The 16,568-nt window shown below is 29.8% G+C and overlaps 4 protein-coding genes across 4 annotated transcripts; 1 reads left to right on the top strand and 3 right to left on the bottom strand.

The window, feature by feature from the left end:
* Window positions 1-464: 464 nt before the first annotated feature.
* OCT59_022604 (uncharacterized protein) lies at window positions 465-794 on the bottom strand (the record flags this gene model as incomplete). The annotated part of the gene is made up of 1 exon (XM_066144880.1): window positions 465-794. The coding sequence occupies one exon, from the start codon at window positions 792-794 to the stop codon at window positions 465-467; it is 330 nt and encodes a 109-aa protein (XP_066006298.1).
* Window positions 795-1,406: 612 nt separating this feature from the next.
* On the bottom strand, window positions 1,407-2,691 carry OCT59_022603 (uncharacterized protein; the record flags this gene model as incomplete). Its single annotated transcript, XM_066144879.1, has 4 exons — window positions 1,407-1,600; window positions 1,685-1,795; window positions 1,921-2,481; window positions 2,553-2,691. 4 exons carry the CDS (start codon window positions 2,689-2,691, stop codon window positions 1,407-1,409), a joined length of 1,005 nt encoding a protein of 334 aa, XP_066006297.1.
* Window positions 2,692-5,007: 2,316 nt separating this feature from the next.
* Window positions 5,008-6,778, top strand: OCT59_022602 (uncharacterized protein; the record flags this gene model as incomplete). Its single annotated transcript, XM_066144878.1, has 2 exons — window positions 5,008-5,562; window positions 6,629-6,778. The coding sequence occupies 2 exons, from the start codon at window positions 5,008-5,010 to the stop codon at window positions 6,776-6,778; spliced, it is 705 nt and encodes a 234-aa protein (XP_066006296.1).
* Window positions 6,779-10,399: 3,621 nt separating this feature from the next.
* On the bottom strand, window positions 10,400-12,313 carry OCT59_022601 (uncharacterized protein; the record flags this gene model as incomplete). Its single annotated transcript, XM_066144877.1, has 2 exons — window positions 10,400-11,364; window positions 11,425-12,313. 2 exons carry the CDS (start codon window positions 12,311-12,313, stop codon window positions 10,400-10,402), a joined length of 1,854 nt encoding a protein of 617 aa, XP_066006295.1.
* Between the last annotated feature and the right edge of the window lie 4,255 nt (window positions 12,314-16,568).

Genomic DNA, 16,568 nt, shown 5'->3' with positions numbered 1-16,568 from the left:
CATGCATAAATGTCATGTGATTTTAGTGACCTATACAAAAGATAAAAATTATTTTACAAAAAATACGTTTCCAACCTTCCAACCAGTGTATAAAATCTGGAAAAAAAAATGTGCTCACATGCACATAAGAATAATTTTTTTTTTTGTGCACGTCACGAACTCAATTTTTAAAAATTTTTGTGCATAAAAATGTGCACTATATTAATTTATAATATAAAACGTCCTAACTTTTAAATCCTAAATTCCTAATTATATTATAGATTTTATTTATAAAATATAATTAATTACACTAAAATGTTCCAAAAAAATGAAAAATAAATCACTATAATTATTAAATTGCCCGATCTTTAGAAGCCCAATGATTGTAAGCTGCTAAATAATTGAAATTTTCAAAATTTTGAGGGCCATTTAAAGAAACATGTAAATGCATATTAAGAGTATCAATATGCACTCTGTTTCGAATGTCAGTTTGTTTTGATTAAATTTTGCCTAGAAAATACACGCTCTACCACAGTGTTAGAAAAAGGTATAATTAATGACAAATCAATAAGAATAATAAGATTAGGGAATTGGTTTCGGAAATGAGTAGTATTAAAGATCTTATACCAACATTCAGTAAATTTACATCCTTTGGCAAATCTATATGACGCAATTAGATTTTTAGCCAAATTCCATTCTTTCTTAACTTCTTCGTCATCAATTAATGAATGCTCATCATTATTAATTCTTTTTTTCTTTCCATAAAAATGTATAAGATCCGAAAGCTCTTCTTCACATAGTTTTTTGTAAAGCATTTTTATGCATTTTTATCAAGCGGCACTTCATGAGGATCAAAAATTCGTAAAGAATAATATAAATTTTCATTAGGAAATCTTTTTCACAAATTTGTAATAACTTTTTCAGCATAATGTTTAATAAAATCTAATTAACAAACATAATTGAGCAAAAATTTATTAGTAATTAATTTAATAAATAAGTTAAAAATAAACTAGCCTGGCAAATCTTCAGGGTGTAATTCTAACTCATCTATTAACTTTCGCAAATAGGTACCATACTTCGGTAAAAGACATCTGCAGATCCAATAAAATTTGCGGTTATAGATTCATATGCCATTTCGAGTTGTGATCATAAAGAAATATAATCAAATTGAAAAACCAATATAATTTTTTTTAAAATAAAAAAAAATATCAGCAAAAAATTTCGTAATAATAAGAAATTCGGTATCCACATTGCGTTAAATAAGAATTTAGCCGTATTAGATGAATTAACATCACGTTGTAATGCTTTTTGAATGGGTTCAATTATTTGGTGAAAATTGTTAATTACATTAGACCATGATAGCTATCGCGTATCACATACATTAAGAATTGTTAAATCAAAAACTTCCATATCTTCTTTGATTTTTTTTAATTCATACATTCGCTTATATGAATTAGAAAAATAAGAATAAATCCTTTAATTATAGGTTTATAATGTGCGAAATATGGTGTTTCATTTGCAGCTTCTTCTGAAGCTAAGTGTAAGTAATGTGCAACACAATGTGTTGATGTAATAAAATTATTAAGTTTTTTTAGTTGAGTTGCAACACCATTACGAATGCCTAAGTAAAATGATAAAATATATATATATATATATATTATTAAATTATATATTTTTGATTAATTAATTATTATTTAATAATTACCTGTCATGGTTGCAGCTCCGTCACTACCAAAATGTCTTAATTTCGTTATATCCAGTTCTTTTTGAGTTATAAAAAGGTTTATTACATTCATAATTCCATCAGCCGATGCATCTGTTATTTGTGTCAATCCAAGAAAACGAAAATAGGTCCACCATTTACTAAATGTTTCGAAACTAATGCAATAGTTTTTTCAAATATAACATTTGTATTGCTTTCATCAATAAGTAAACTCTAACATGGTGATTCTTTAACCTCAGCAACAACGCTTTCTTCAACAATAGTAAATATAGAAAAAAGTAATTCTCTTTCTGGAACTGCATTTTTATAAAGTGCATAATTATTAGTTGAAGATGATGAAGTTGTAATTTCAGAATGATTTTGAAGAAGAGGTGGACGAAGATTTTGGATAAAATTTTCATCCCCAGTTTGATATTGATAATTAATTTGATATGTAATTAAATCACAAAGAGATCCATAATTATTAAGTGCTATATTACGTTGTGTTAAATAATATACATTACGCATACAACAAATAATTAATGCTTGATTATGGTTCATTTGTTGCATAAAGCCTTCTTTAATTGTCAACTGATCTGAATTTTTTGCATTAATTGCTTTTATATGCCTTTCAATACAATCTTCCTTTAACCACTCCAAACCAGTAGTTGTCCACACACTAGAACTATTTGCATTTTTGCATATTTTACAAAACATAACTTCTTTTCCATTTCTTTTTTCACAATATAACCATGGATATTTGAAAGGCCAAGATGGATTCCATTTAAGGTTATCTTTTTCTAAACGTGAATATTTATTTTTTTTTATTTTTATTTTTCGCCTTAAATAATCTCATTTAATTCTCCTTCACTATTAATTTCATTATCTTCAACATCACTAATTTGAATAACCTCTGTATTTTTATCATTTCGACTTCTTTTTTTTGTTGGTTTGTCAGTTTTTTTCTCTTGAGGAGTATAATTATTTAGATATTTTGTGATATCTTCCATTCTTATTACACTTAAAAAAAAAGAAAAATTAGATTATCATATCGTTTATCTAATACGAATATATATACGATGCATATCAAATTTTTTTGTGCACGGAATAAAATTTTTTGTGCACGAAAATGTGCACTATTATTTATGCACTATGGATAAACCACGTGTGAAAAAAAATTGGTGTATGGCAGTCTGCCAGATGATCAGTAATTGAAAGGGACCAATAAATTAATTAGCATAACGAAAACAATTTTTAAGAGCATTGGATATCATTTAAGGATCTTATAGAAAAGGCTTTAATTTTTAGCGGCGCTGAAAATTTTGATGGTAGTCATGTATCAATTATTAAGTATTATTTGATTCTTGCATCAAATCATTAAGTTTAGCATTATTTGAAGACTTTTTTATTTAATATAATAATTACAAACATGCTATTATTTTATGTATTTATTATAGCTTTGAAGGATATCGGAATGTGAATTATTATTCCGTGAATGAAAATAAAAAACTCATTCATCATTATCGACTAAAAAAGGAAAGAAATTAATAAATTTTGTATTTACGACTAAAAAAGAAAAAAAAATTAATAAATTTTGTACTTACCATTTCGATCTTCTGTATTTAGAGTATTCGTATTTTGAGTATTCCGGCTCCCACGTGCTATAAAATAATAAAGAAAATCAATAAAAATTTATAATTTGATTAAACTTTTATACTTTACATACCATTCCTTCTGTTTCGTCTGCGTTGAGTTATATTAACACCAATTGAAGCCTGTACAAACTGATCATCTAGAAACATATTAAATCATATTAAATAAAACAATTTACCTCTTTAATATAATCATTTTGTTGATTATGTAATGTTGTTAGATTTAAAAGTTCTTACCTGGTTTCTCCCAAAACTGTGTATTCATGACTTCAAAAAAAATGGCACCAGCACGGCTTCTTGCCCCTCTCGGATCGTTTGCAATCACTAATAATTGATCCTAAAGTATTAAGTGTTAAATAAGTATTAATAAGTATTAAAATTACTATTACAACAAATTTTTATTAATATTTAACTCACGTGATAACCGGTCACTAATCCATTGAATTTTGTTTGGCACTGTTTGCCCGAATAATTGCTCCCACACCTCTCATTTACTTTATTCGCAACGGAATTCCAGAAATTTTTTCTACTTCTTCCTGCAATTTGATAATAGTACTTGAAGTTTCTTGACCTCCGCTGCTCAATCAAAGCAGCGATTTGGTCATCCGACCACTCCATCTGGCCAGAAGAATAAGTTATAGTGTCGAAAATGGAGGTAGTATTGACATTGATGGTATTGGTATCATTGACGGTGGTTGAATCAGTTGAAGATGAGGACATTGTTTGAAATTTTGTTAAAAAATTGTTTAGAATATTTGGAAACATATTTGATAAAAAAAAATGTATTGATTATAAAAAAAATATGTATTGATTATTAATTAGTATTGATTATCAAAAAAATGCGAGAAAGTTCTTGTAACAATTCTAATTATGCCATTCAATTATCATGATATTACATCATTTCATTTTTTAATTATTAGTACAATTTTTAATGTAACACCATTTCAAAATGATTTCGTTGATTCATGATATTATATCATAAAATTCACAAAACATAGAATTCGTAAAACTCCGTCTCTTGTCCATTAAAAGCGATTAAAATGTCGATCTTCCATTGTTTTCCATCGTACAAAAAAAAAATTAGCCATTAAAAGTGATTAAAAATTTTGTAAATTAGGCCCGGTATTATTCTTACGTAAAAATTAACATTTATTTATTACGACTTACTAATGCGAAAAAAAATTAATTAATTTTATTAATTTTACATCTCGGATAGGGATGGGGGTTAATTAACCACGGTTAATTAACCATGGTTAATTAACCGTTAATTTTGTTAGTTATGATTGATTTAAAATGGTTAATTAACCGTTATTTATAATTAGCCAATCAAAATGCAGAATTTAAATCATGTGATTAAATGATAATCCATTATTTTGTTACACAATTAAATATTAATTAATATAAATATTGATTAAATCTATGATCTACATATTGCATGATCTTTTTTTTAAGATAAATTTTTTTTAAAAAAACACTTTTTTTTTGCAAATTTATTGTTCATTATCATGGTAAAAAAAAAGGGAACTGTTTGGAAACATTGGACAATAATTACTGAAGCAGAAAGTAATGAAGAAGGTAGTAGGTCTAAGAAAAAAACACATCCTTCTGTACGTTGTAATTATTGTTCTAAAGTTTTTGAACAAGGTACAGCTAAAAGAATGCAAGTTCATCTTAATGATAGTTGTCCTGGAGCCTCCAGAAAGTGCAAAAACAAAGAAACAACAAATTCCTGAACTATTAGAAACTTCTGATGCTACTACTTCTACTTTTATTCCTACAGTAAAAACATCAAAAAAGCATTTAAAAAATACAACAATTGAGAATTTTGTTGATCGTATGAGTGAAGAAGAACAAGATACTCTTGAAATTTTACTAGCTCAAGCATTATTTGCTGCTGGAGTTCCTTTTTCTTTTCTTGAAAATAATTATGTTATTCAGTTTTTTCAACAATTACGTCCAGCATTCAAATTACCTAATCGAAGAAAACTTGCTGATGAATTACTTGATGATGTTTTTGATGAAGTTAAAGCTGAATGTAATGAACAAATTTTACAAGCTAAATCTCTTACAATGGTTTCAGATGGTTGGTCTAATATTAATCAAGAATCAGTTCAAAATTTTGTTATTTGTACTCCAAAACCATTATTCTTTGATGCTATTTATTCTGCGAAGAATCTCATACAGCTAAATGGGTTGCAGATGAAATTATTAAACAAATGGAAATTGTTGGTATTAATAAATTTTCAGCAGTTATTACAGATACAGCTAGTGTAATGAAAGCAGCTTGGCGAATTATTGAAGATAGTTATCCAAGTATTGTTTGTTTAGGATGTAATTCTCATGTAATGAATCTTTTAATTAGTGATATTTTAAAGATTGATCAAATTAAATCTGTTGTTGAAAATGCAAAAAAGTTGGTCAATTATTTTAAGGCACATGTACAGGCAACAGCTAAATTGAAACGTATTCAAAAAGAAAATTATTCTAAAGAAATTGCATTGGTTTTACCAGCACTTACAAGATGGAACACATCTTGCTTGTTTTCAATCACTTCAAAATTCAAGAACAGCACTTGAACAGGCTTTAATGGATATAAGAATTCGTCAAAATATGGATTTAACTTTAAGAGCTCATATTTTATCAGATGAGTTTTGGGAAGATTTAGATATAATAACAAAAATTATGGAACCAATAGTTTCAGCATTAAAGTTATTTGAATCAGATATTTCAATTCTTTCAAATGTTTATTCATATTTCAAAGAAGTAATGAATCAAATTAATCAAATAGATTGTAATTTTTCTGATAAACTTCAAGAACTTATTGCAAAGCGATGGGAATATACTTATCATCCTATTATGATAACAACTTATATGTTAGATCCACAATTTTTGGAAAAAAGTAAAAATGATGAAGTTGAATCTATTGGTTATGTAGAATTTACAACATTTGTAAATAAAAGATTTAATCAGGAAGAAGCAGTAGAATTATTTGCTGAATTGGTAAATTTTCGTAATAAAAATTCACCTTAGCGATAATGAAATTATTTGGAAATCTGCTAATATTAATTAATCTTTATGGTTTCGCAATCATGGCCAACTAGTAAACTTCAACAACTGGCTATTAAAATTCTCTCAATTCCTACATCTTCCTGCAGCTGCAGAAAGAAATTTTTCTACTTTTGGTTTTATTCATAATAAAATTCGAAATAGATTGAAAAATGAACGTGTTAAAAAATTAGTTTATATTTATGGAAATCTTCGAATGTGTAATAGACTTGTAAAAATACAAAAAAAGAAACAGATTAGTAATTTTAATGAAAATGAAGAAGATAGTAATAATAGTTCTGATAATGAAAATAAAGAAGATGATAATAATAATAGTTCTGATAATGATAGTATATTTGGATTTGAAGCAAATGTTATTAATTTAGATGATGAAGAATAAATAAAATATATTAAAATTTTATAATATTTAATAAATTATAAATTTATTTTAACTTCCTTAAAATTATATATACAGGTTATTTATGGGTTAATTAACCGTTAACTAACCGTTAATTAACCGGTTAATTAACCAAATTCATAACTAACGGTTATTTTACCAACCCTAATCTCGGATTGATTTAATGTTAATTTTCAAATGTTGAATTAATGTTGAGCGCGTTAAACGAATTCGTTAAGCAAAAATTATGCTTATGTAATACGCGATTAATAATTTTTCATTTGATGAAAGTCACGAGACATACTATCTTCTTGCTTATATTATACACGATTATCACTAAGCCTTGAAATGGAAATCAAATGTGTCATCATTTTCTTTATTTGGTGTGGCATACTACAAGTTAAATCTTCTATTCAAAGGTATAATCGACAAATATTTTTGTTTTCCTACCATAATATTTCTAAATTTTGTAGCTTGACATAATATCCTATGAACCGCTAACAGGGAATCACAACCTTCTTGAAAGTATTCGGCTTTCCATAATTCGGTATTTGATATTTCTGGCTCCATAAAACTATGTTTAAACCGAATACTAGAAGAAGGTGCAGGTTTATACCACTTGACATATGCTAGGAGGTGAGTTTTCGTTCCTTCTGGAAATCTAGGGCATGCTCAAAATAATATTGGACTTCACCCGGATAAGTGTCAACTGAATCATCATTAGCTGCTTTCCATTTTGCAAATATATTCGCATTTTTTTCATGGCGACCAGAAATCATAGATCCAAATATTTCGGCACCAATTTGTAGTCTTGCATGCTGATTCATATGCAAATCCATAAATCCTAACACATCTTCTTTTTCCCTTTCATATAATATTGCATACCATTCACATAGAAATCCTCGCAACTCCAAAGGCATAACGACATTGATATATGATGGGTTAAGCATTTGGCCAGGTAATGGTTCAGTGCCATATATTTTGGAAATCATAGACGTATTATGTCTCATGAATAGAAAATGCTGCAGTTCCTCCCTTTCTGCTGTGATTGCTAAACTTCCTACAGCTTTTTTTGGTACAAGAAGATGGAGAGATTCATCTAGAAGGCCAGATGTCCATTTCATACGATAAGTGATAATCCACCAAAGTGTTTTTAAGAACAATTTTCATTAATTCGGGTTCTATTTGTCGGTTACTATTAGGATATGATCCTAAATAACAGGAATTTTTTTAATAAAGGTACTAAAGTTAATTGAAAAACACTGAAGTAAATTTACCTATATATCCATTAAGTCTTTCAAACGGGAAAAGCTAAAAACTATATATAGGACCATAATCACGACAGCAATCAGAGATATGAAGTGCGAGATGTATATTGCTTGTTATAAATTCTGGTCCATATGTATATTCTATAAGGTAGGCCATATCTTTTAACCTCTCTTGCGCCTCCTTCAAATCATCATCTGTAATAAATCTTGCTACTAAAAGATTACAAGCTCGAACAAAATGCCCTAAGATCTTTCTATCATTATCATCTAGCATATCCCATAATATAGATGTAGAATAAATCATAATAAAGGTCTTCCATTGATCAGCAGTTAAGTTAGAAAACCCATCATTTCCGATTGCAATCTTTGGAGGAATTCTACCAATGTTAGAAGGTAAATCAATATTATCCATTCTGTTTTATGCTACACGAAGTTGTTCCATAGTTAATTTTTTTTGGTTTACAAAAATGGATTTAATTATCCATTTTGCAACACCGAGGAAAAGACAATACATAGGATCCATTACAGCAAATCGTATAGGATCCATGTATGGTAGGCGAAGCACTTCAGTCCATCTTATACCATGTACTTTAAAATGTGCTTCTCTGGAGGACTTTGAGTTACACTGCAACCATTCATGAGCATATTGCCTATGTAATAAAAGATCTGCAGGCTTTGTTACCCATTCATTATAGTCTTGCATTCCTCCGTAATGAGTTTTTCTAAATTCCTCGCTATAAGTGGTACGTTTATCACACCTATAGCATTTCATTACTGCAGATCCATGACCAAATAACTTTCGTGTAGCTGGAGTATCAGACGATCCAACAATTAACGCAACTTTTATTTCTAAACTATTGGAAAATTGGTGAGTTTTTGGTACTTTCCACCCCTTCCAAAGTTCTAATAACTCATCTACAATAGGAGCTAGATAATGATTAATGCGTTCCAACCCTGCCTCTTTTGGTCCTGGTAAGAAATCCAAATATATAATATTTTCGGGCTTATTCCTTTCTGATCTTGGAAGATTGCAAATAGACGCATAAATAGCGCCAGTACTATGCTGCGTGTAGGAGAATGGTTGGAACCAATCAAGATTAAGGAGAAGACCTAGATGGGTTGTGGCAGTCTCTGTTGTAAAAAAGGTACTACCATCAAATGGAAAATTTTTCCATACCTTACCATCGTAAATATCTGAATAGATATTATTTTCGTTTCTTTGAGTTCCTGATAATTTTAACATGTTCTCAAAATCTGGTCGTTGATATAAAATGCTCAATTGCTGACGAATGTTTGGCTTAGGATAAAGCATGCGAGGTACCGCAATTGTTGCATTTTTATTTTTTTTGAGAATGGAAAGTGGATTATTGCATTGGTGATTACGACTTGATATTGGATTATTTGGATACTCTTTATATGGGCAATTCATTATAGCAACTTTTCCTTCTTCCTTATATGCAATAATATCTTTAACATTATGCAATTTATGGCAATCGGTACATGCAGCTAATTGCATTTTCGGTTGAAAAATGTTTAACCATATTTTTGCCATATATAATGAGGTAGAAAAATTTTCAAATTGCAACTTATCAAAGCGCATAAGAATTATATGAAAAAATTTTATTAAGGATTCAAGTGCAATATCAGGCAATCGAAATCTTTGTTGAAATTTAAATAGCCATATTATAATCTCAGTATTAATAGAATCACTTAAGCTTTCCACTATAAATGCTTCTTCATTGTCATTGTCAATCTTAGGAGATGCGAAAAAATCTTCTACATCATCATTCTTCTCTCCTTCATCTACATCATCATTCTCTTCCTCATCCATATTATCTACATCATCATTCTCCTCTCCTTCATTCACATCATCATTCTCTTCCCCATCCATATTATTTACATCATCATTCTTCTCTCCCTCATCCACATCATCATTCTCTTCCTCATTTATATTATTTACATCATCATTCTCTTCCCCCTCATTTATATTATCTATATTATAATTCTCACCAAAATAATTGATTTCATCATTATTTTCATCAATTGTATGGTGCGTCTCACCTATAAACCACAAAGTCCGAAATTTCAAAAACGTAGATTTCACGTGACTTAGCGTGATATCATGTGACTTCGTCATATGATTACGAATCGAGTTTCAAAACAAATTGCAATCGCGCAGTTTATTCAACTTTATTTAACTCAACTAAAACATAATCTGGAATACAACGGTGGGATTTATACTTTTTGGCTGCATATTCAGCCAATTTACCTGTTATTCCATTTCTATATAAATCCATATAACGCCACGCCTTCCTTGCAAATTTTCTTATCATAATCGTATCGACAGACTCTAAAGCTACAGGAACAACACGTTGCAAGCTTGACCACGAATAGTCACAGTTTTCGCGAGCATATCTTTTCGCTGCCCCCCAAAATATCTTTCAATAAAGTTAAGTTCACAATGGAACTTTGGGTAGAAAATGCACAAGTGCCCAGCTTCTAGTATTGCTTCCTCTAACGCACTTTTTTGTGCCAAAAAATCAGGTTGCAATGAAATAATCCGGCGTGCACAACAATCAATCCGTGTTATATCATCCACCTTATCTTTACACAACTGACAGTCGGCATTAAGGCCATTTTTCCATAAGCCACGTTCAATTAAAACTTGTTTCATCCCTTTGGGTTCCCCATTTTCGTTTACCATTGATTGGTACTGATTGTTTAATCCAAAAACCGTGTTCCTCATTTTTGGCTGTTTTCCGCCCGGTTTTAAGTTCATTTTACTGGCTACAAGAGCATCATGCCTAAATGCTGCGTGGTTCGAACTATTATCAAATGCAAACAATCCAATACAATTAGGAAAAAGAGTTTTGAAAATAGGGATTGCTTTTGTCTTTACTTGATCGATTAGGTGTTCACTTGTCCAATATCCTTCTCGATCTTTGCCTGGCTGAAGATAAGTGCGCGCTTCTTGAGGTATGGAAGAGTTTTCTTGATGCTGTTGTGCATTTAATTTAAGACGGCCACATTCTTCTGACAAAAATTCGCTAACCATTATCGAACGTCCATTTCCCTTTTTACGCAATGGCAATTCTCCTGTTTTTGTCCATACACCTCGTTTCCCATCATTAGAGTAAAATATACACTCATCATGTGTTACAAGGATTATCTCTTTATTATTAGATTCTAACATTGGTGGTATTCGTTCCATAGTTTCACCTTCATACTTAGCCATGTACCTTTCATAACTATAAATTTTATCCAGAAATAACTTTCGATATTCAACAACATCAGGACGTTCATGACCATCATAGTATGTACCTTAATATAAATAATGTGTGATTGTTTTTTTTGTATAATACTGTATTAACGAATTCTTACCTTGTTTTTGTGATTGAAAGCTATAGCCAAGTACATTTAACCATCGAGTTGCAGTTGCTTTGGCGATAGTTTTCTTTTTCGTTATTCCAGAATTAATGAGCAATTTTTGCTCAACAAATTCCTTAAACTTCAATGGGGTGGTTGTTCCGCCTTGAGATCGAATCCATGTGTGACATTTCACTGCTATATCCTCATCATCTATTAATCGTATTGTTTTTTGATGTTTCCCTTGACGACTCATTGGAAGGTGATTATTCTGAAGCCAAAAATTCGCCCAATATTGAATTGATCTTGCTCTGTTTGGTGCACAATCTATAAAAATCAACTGCGCAGCTTCTTTGCTAGCTTTCATCTTCCCCTTTCCATTTTCATCTAATCTCTTTAAATACTCATATATTGCGCGTTTTTTATTATATTCAGTTACTGTTAAAATCTTTTGCTGTTCTCCAAGTTCAGTCTTTAGATTTTTGATTCTTTCATCTATATTGAGTTGATTCTGTTCCTCTTCATCCAAATCATCCAAAACTTCTACAAAATCATCCGGAATTGTCTGATTTCTATTCATGAAAGTTGAAATTTTCATGGTTCTTTTTGCAGCTTTTGTAAAGGAACCACTTGGTCCATACTTGTCAAAATATGTTGATTTTTTTATTTTTCCGGTAAGATATGGTCCACGTTTTTTTTGTTCCAAGTGTGTGTTATCTGACCAAGTCAACTCAAGAGCTTTTTTTTCGTTTAATAAACTAACTTCATCATCATCCCACCCACTATCATTTTCGTCTCCCCATTCATCCAATTCATCAGATATCCTTGATTTTTTTGTAAACGTTCCATAGTTGTTTCTTTCTTGCTCTTTAGCCTTGGATTTTCGCTTTGATGGACGAGTCATTGATTAATGTGTGAGAAATTAATTGAAATCGGTAATTTTCATATGAAATTCGCGTAACATTAGGTTGGATATATCCTGATCTTGTAACGATATATTCCGATCTATAAAATTCACATGATGATATATCCCCGATCTCAGTCCGAAATTTTCCTTTTTTCATATAGATCATATAAATTATTCTTGAACTTTCGAACTTAATAAAATTAAATTTTTCTAATAAATCTTAAAAAGTAAACCGTTAGAAATGTTTAGCTTATGCTATTATATTATTTTATCGGTTTCAATTTGTATTTTATTACTTAATACCTGACTTATAAAAATTTAAAGTCACATGATATTTTTGTGGTTTATAGGTGAGACGCACCATAGGTGCTGGAATACGAAAACATGAAGGTTTTAATGAAAATAATGTTATATTTTCTTCAATATATTGGAAAGAGGGACCAGGATGGGAAGAGTCCTGATCCGGACTAGATGTACCGGAGTAATTATTTCTTTCTCGCTTTTTTGATATGTTCAATGTTATTTCTGTATTTATATATGTATTATTAACAGATGATGTTTTTTTCTTTCTTATCATGATGGTATTTTCCTGATTTTTTCTAGAATCTTTTGATCTCGATTCCCACAAACTATCATCATACGTATGTTTCTCTTGAGTGCGAGAATCAACTTCTGCACCTTTGCAACGAGCACAATTGCAAATATACAAATACTTTTTTTTGGGCTTTATTAAATCAGCCACAAAGGTTTCAGAGGTTTCAACTTTACGTTTTTTATTACTCTTTATTAATTCAGATACAGAGTTACATTTTTTATTACTCATTTTTATTAAAATGTATAAAATATATTTTTTATTCTATCACTTTTAATAGTTAGTAATCAAGACGTTCAGAAACGAGCTTTTAATAATCCTTATCATACAAAAGAATTGCACAAGAATTTTATGAGCGCGTTACTTTTACCTGGTGAGAATTGCGCAAACACGTTGCTACCTTTGAGCCTTGATCTGCATCCTGAAATCTCCGAAATTATTATAAATTTGCACACAATTAACTTTCTCGCGTTCTGAAATCTCTACTTTATACGGGATTTTTTTATTTTACAAAATAACAAAAAGATTTTATACTTCGTAACAATGAATAGTGATAATGTATCATCTAGTGATGAATCATCATCATCATCATCCTCCTTCTCCTCTTCTTCTTCTTCCTTTTCTAAAAGTTCTTATAACACGATAAAAGCAAGTATTTGATTATTTTATATATTATTTCTGCTTTTATCCTATTTACATTTATCTATTATTTTACAGAAAGAAGTGTTTATTTGGAGCGACTCCGAGCTAAAAGACGTATACAGTATTAACTATGAGCTCACATGGGCTGAGCAAAAAGATAACATAGTCACCAAGTTGCTTCCACCACTTTACAAACTTGTAAATAAAAAATATAAAGTCTCAAATAGTGATTTATTAAAGATGTTATATGGACATTGGCGATCTCGCCATCGCGTTAGTAATATTAGAAAGCAAGGGGAAGCCCAAATAAAACGTAACAAAAGAAGAGCAATGAAGAATTCAAGGATGCAGGATGTAAATTATTTAATTAACAGAAGCTATTAAATTTAGTTTTTTTTTAAATTAATTATATTGTGCTTTATAATTAACATTGTTAGAAAAAAAAAGAAGAACAAACGCGGCCAATTACCTAATACAAAACAAAGATAAGTACATTTGCCGATATCCTGAAAAGGATCTAGTTCAAATTTTAAAAGATTCAGGCTACCATTCCGAAGAATAGGAGGAAACCGACGAAGATGATGAAGATGATGAAAATGATGAAGAAGAAGTAGTCACAAAAAAAAATTCGATATATATTTATGAAAGATGGTGGAGATCTCCTGCTGTATGTATATTTTATTATTTTTTATCAAAGTATAAACACTAATTTATAGTTTAATTTCTTTATTTAAGCTTTAACGTTTATTACATGATCGTATTGATCCAACGGTAGAGTTATTAAGGAAAAAACCACCAAACTTAAAATGTAAAAGAGTTCTAGACAAAACAGAAACAGCTACTGTGCCACCTGCCGGCGCACCAAGCTGGTGTTTGAATAGAGAAGCACTTGAAAAATTCAACTGTTTAACCAAAAATATCCCGGTTTATGATTATGATACTGATGAAAGCATTATTCAAGACAACAATGGTGCCGATGATGATGTTGATAATAACGTCGTAAATAACAAAAATAACAACAAAAGGAAAAAAAAGAAAAATAAATCTAAATCAAAAAATAAAAAATCAAAAAAATAAATTTTACAATTATTACACTTTTGCCTAAATAGGTTTATCGTAAAAAATACTAATCAGACTTTAATAAAAATCAGAATTCAACCATTTTCATTTAATTTTTTTAAAAATTGATTGATTAAATTAAAATATCATGGTTTGATAAAGCTATAGATTACAGTTTATTTTTTATTAATAAACAAGTTACGGTACTGATTACTTTATTACAGTAACAATTTAATTACGGATAAGGTATTTAATAAGATATCAAAAACTGATTAATTAAATTTTCTATATTAACATACGATAAATTAGATTAATGAGCTAAATACGATAATATTATTTTTTCAAAAAAATTAAAATGAAAATATACACAAATTTTTGTTTTTGGTATGTAAGTCAAATTAAATTACTATATGCTTAAATCATAACTCATAACCCAAAGTTGAGGATTAACCGGGTACCTTGCTTTAGATTCAGCGACACTTCCCAAGTCAGATGAGGTGCCACAGGTACGCTTTAAGAAAACTCGCTATGATAATAAGGATAAGTATATTCGAAAATACCATTTATGAATGAACATAGGATACGATGAATAATCTCAAATAGAAAAATAAAAAATAAAAAAATAAAATAAAATAAAAATAAAAATATAAAAAATAAAATAAAATAAAAAAAATATTTTCAATTAGACAAAGCATCCTCGTTCCTTCCTGGAATTCTCATTTGACTAAATTATTATTGTTTGTAATTTGATCCATTTGAATCCACCATAAATTGCCAGACAGGGCGAACCCTTATTAGACAATTATAGCTTCATCACCAAATGGCTGCGATGTGTTTAATGATATAGCAACCTGTTTAATTCATTTTTAAATGAGCAAACGTGGCCATAAAACTCATTAAAAAGGTAGGCTACAGAGTGCAATGCAACCTACCTAACCTAACAAGTAGGTCTAAGGGTTAGGGAATAAAATATACCCTAAACCCACGCAGTTGGTATGGAAATAAAAGTTTACAAACAGAAGTTTCAGACTGTGCCTGACGACAAAATGGGTGAGGTGCAATCAGGACTTTTTCCTCTAATCCAGCCCAGAATTATAGAGGCAACATTGTTATCATACAAAGCACATCGACGAAAATGTCTCTCAAAGAAATTAATCAATAAAGAGTATACTTGGGCAATAGCCGATCTTCATTGTCACCCTATAAACTCCAAAAGGACAGGGATCAGCGCAGGCATTTTGGCTTACGTATTTCTTTAAAGATTAATTAAATTGAAAGATAGGATCCAAATTCAATATGATCGAATCGATCGCCTCCAGTTATCAAACTTCCATCAGAAGTCGATCGCGAATCAAAGATACCAATAATCACCCTTATCGGTAACGATCGAACTAAAGATGTTGGAGAAATAAAATTCGTCATTTATATGGAATTAGTTTGTATTACAATTTTATTACGATTTGGGTAAAAAAATATCTCCTTAAAATTTATTTTTTTTCAGGTATCCTGGCTATATGGAAAGATTCCTAATATGGTAATAGTACAATACACCTTATACGCCATTTTGCAAATTCAGTGTAATAGTTTACAAAGAAAAAAAGGGGAACGTATTTATTTTTTTGCCATGAGAAATTTAATTACAATAAGTGGATTTCAGAAAATCGCGGTAATTTGAATAATTTGTATATGCTTTTGATAACGGGTTTGAAGTTTAGGTATTCTCTGGCCGCACTACGATAATATTAAATAAACACACAAATTTTTTTTAAAGATCGTACAAATATCGGTGACCGATATATATTAGATAACGGATCGGTGACTAATAGTTTGGATATCGGACACTTAGTAATTTACATTTTTTTAACCGTATTTGAAATTTGCGCATTATGTGACAAATCGGGTATTCGATATGTTGTTAATATGTAAAAATGCCCGATATGTACCTAATTAGTCACCGAT

This window comes from Rhizophagus irregularis, chromosome 31, assembly GCF_026210795.1.
Source record: "Rhizophagus irregularis chromosome 31, complete sequence".
NCBI classification, from domain to species: Eukaryota; Fungi; Glomeromycota; class Glomeromycetes; order Glomerales; family Glomeraceae; genus Rhizophagus; species Rhizophagus irregularis.
This window is presented reverse-complemented; position numbering and strand designations above follow the sequence as displayed.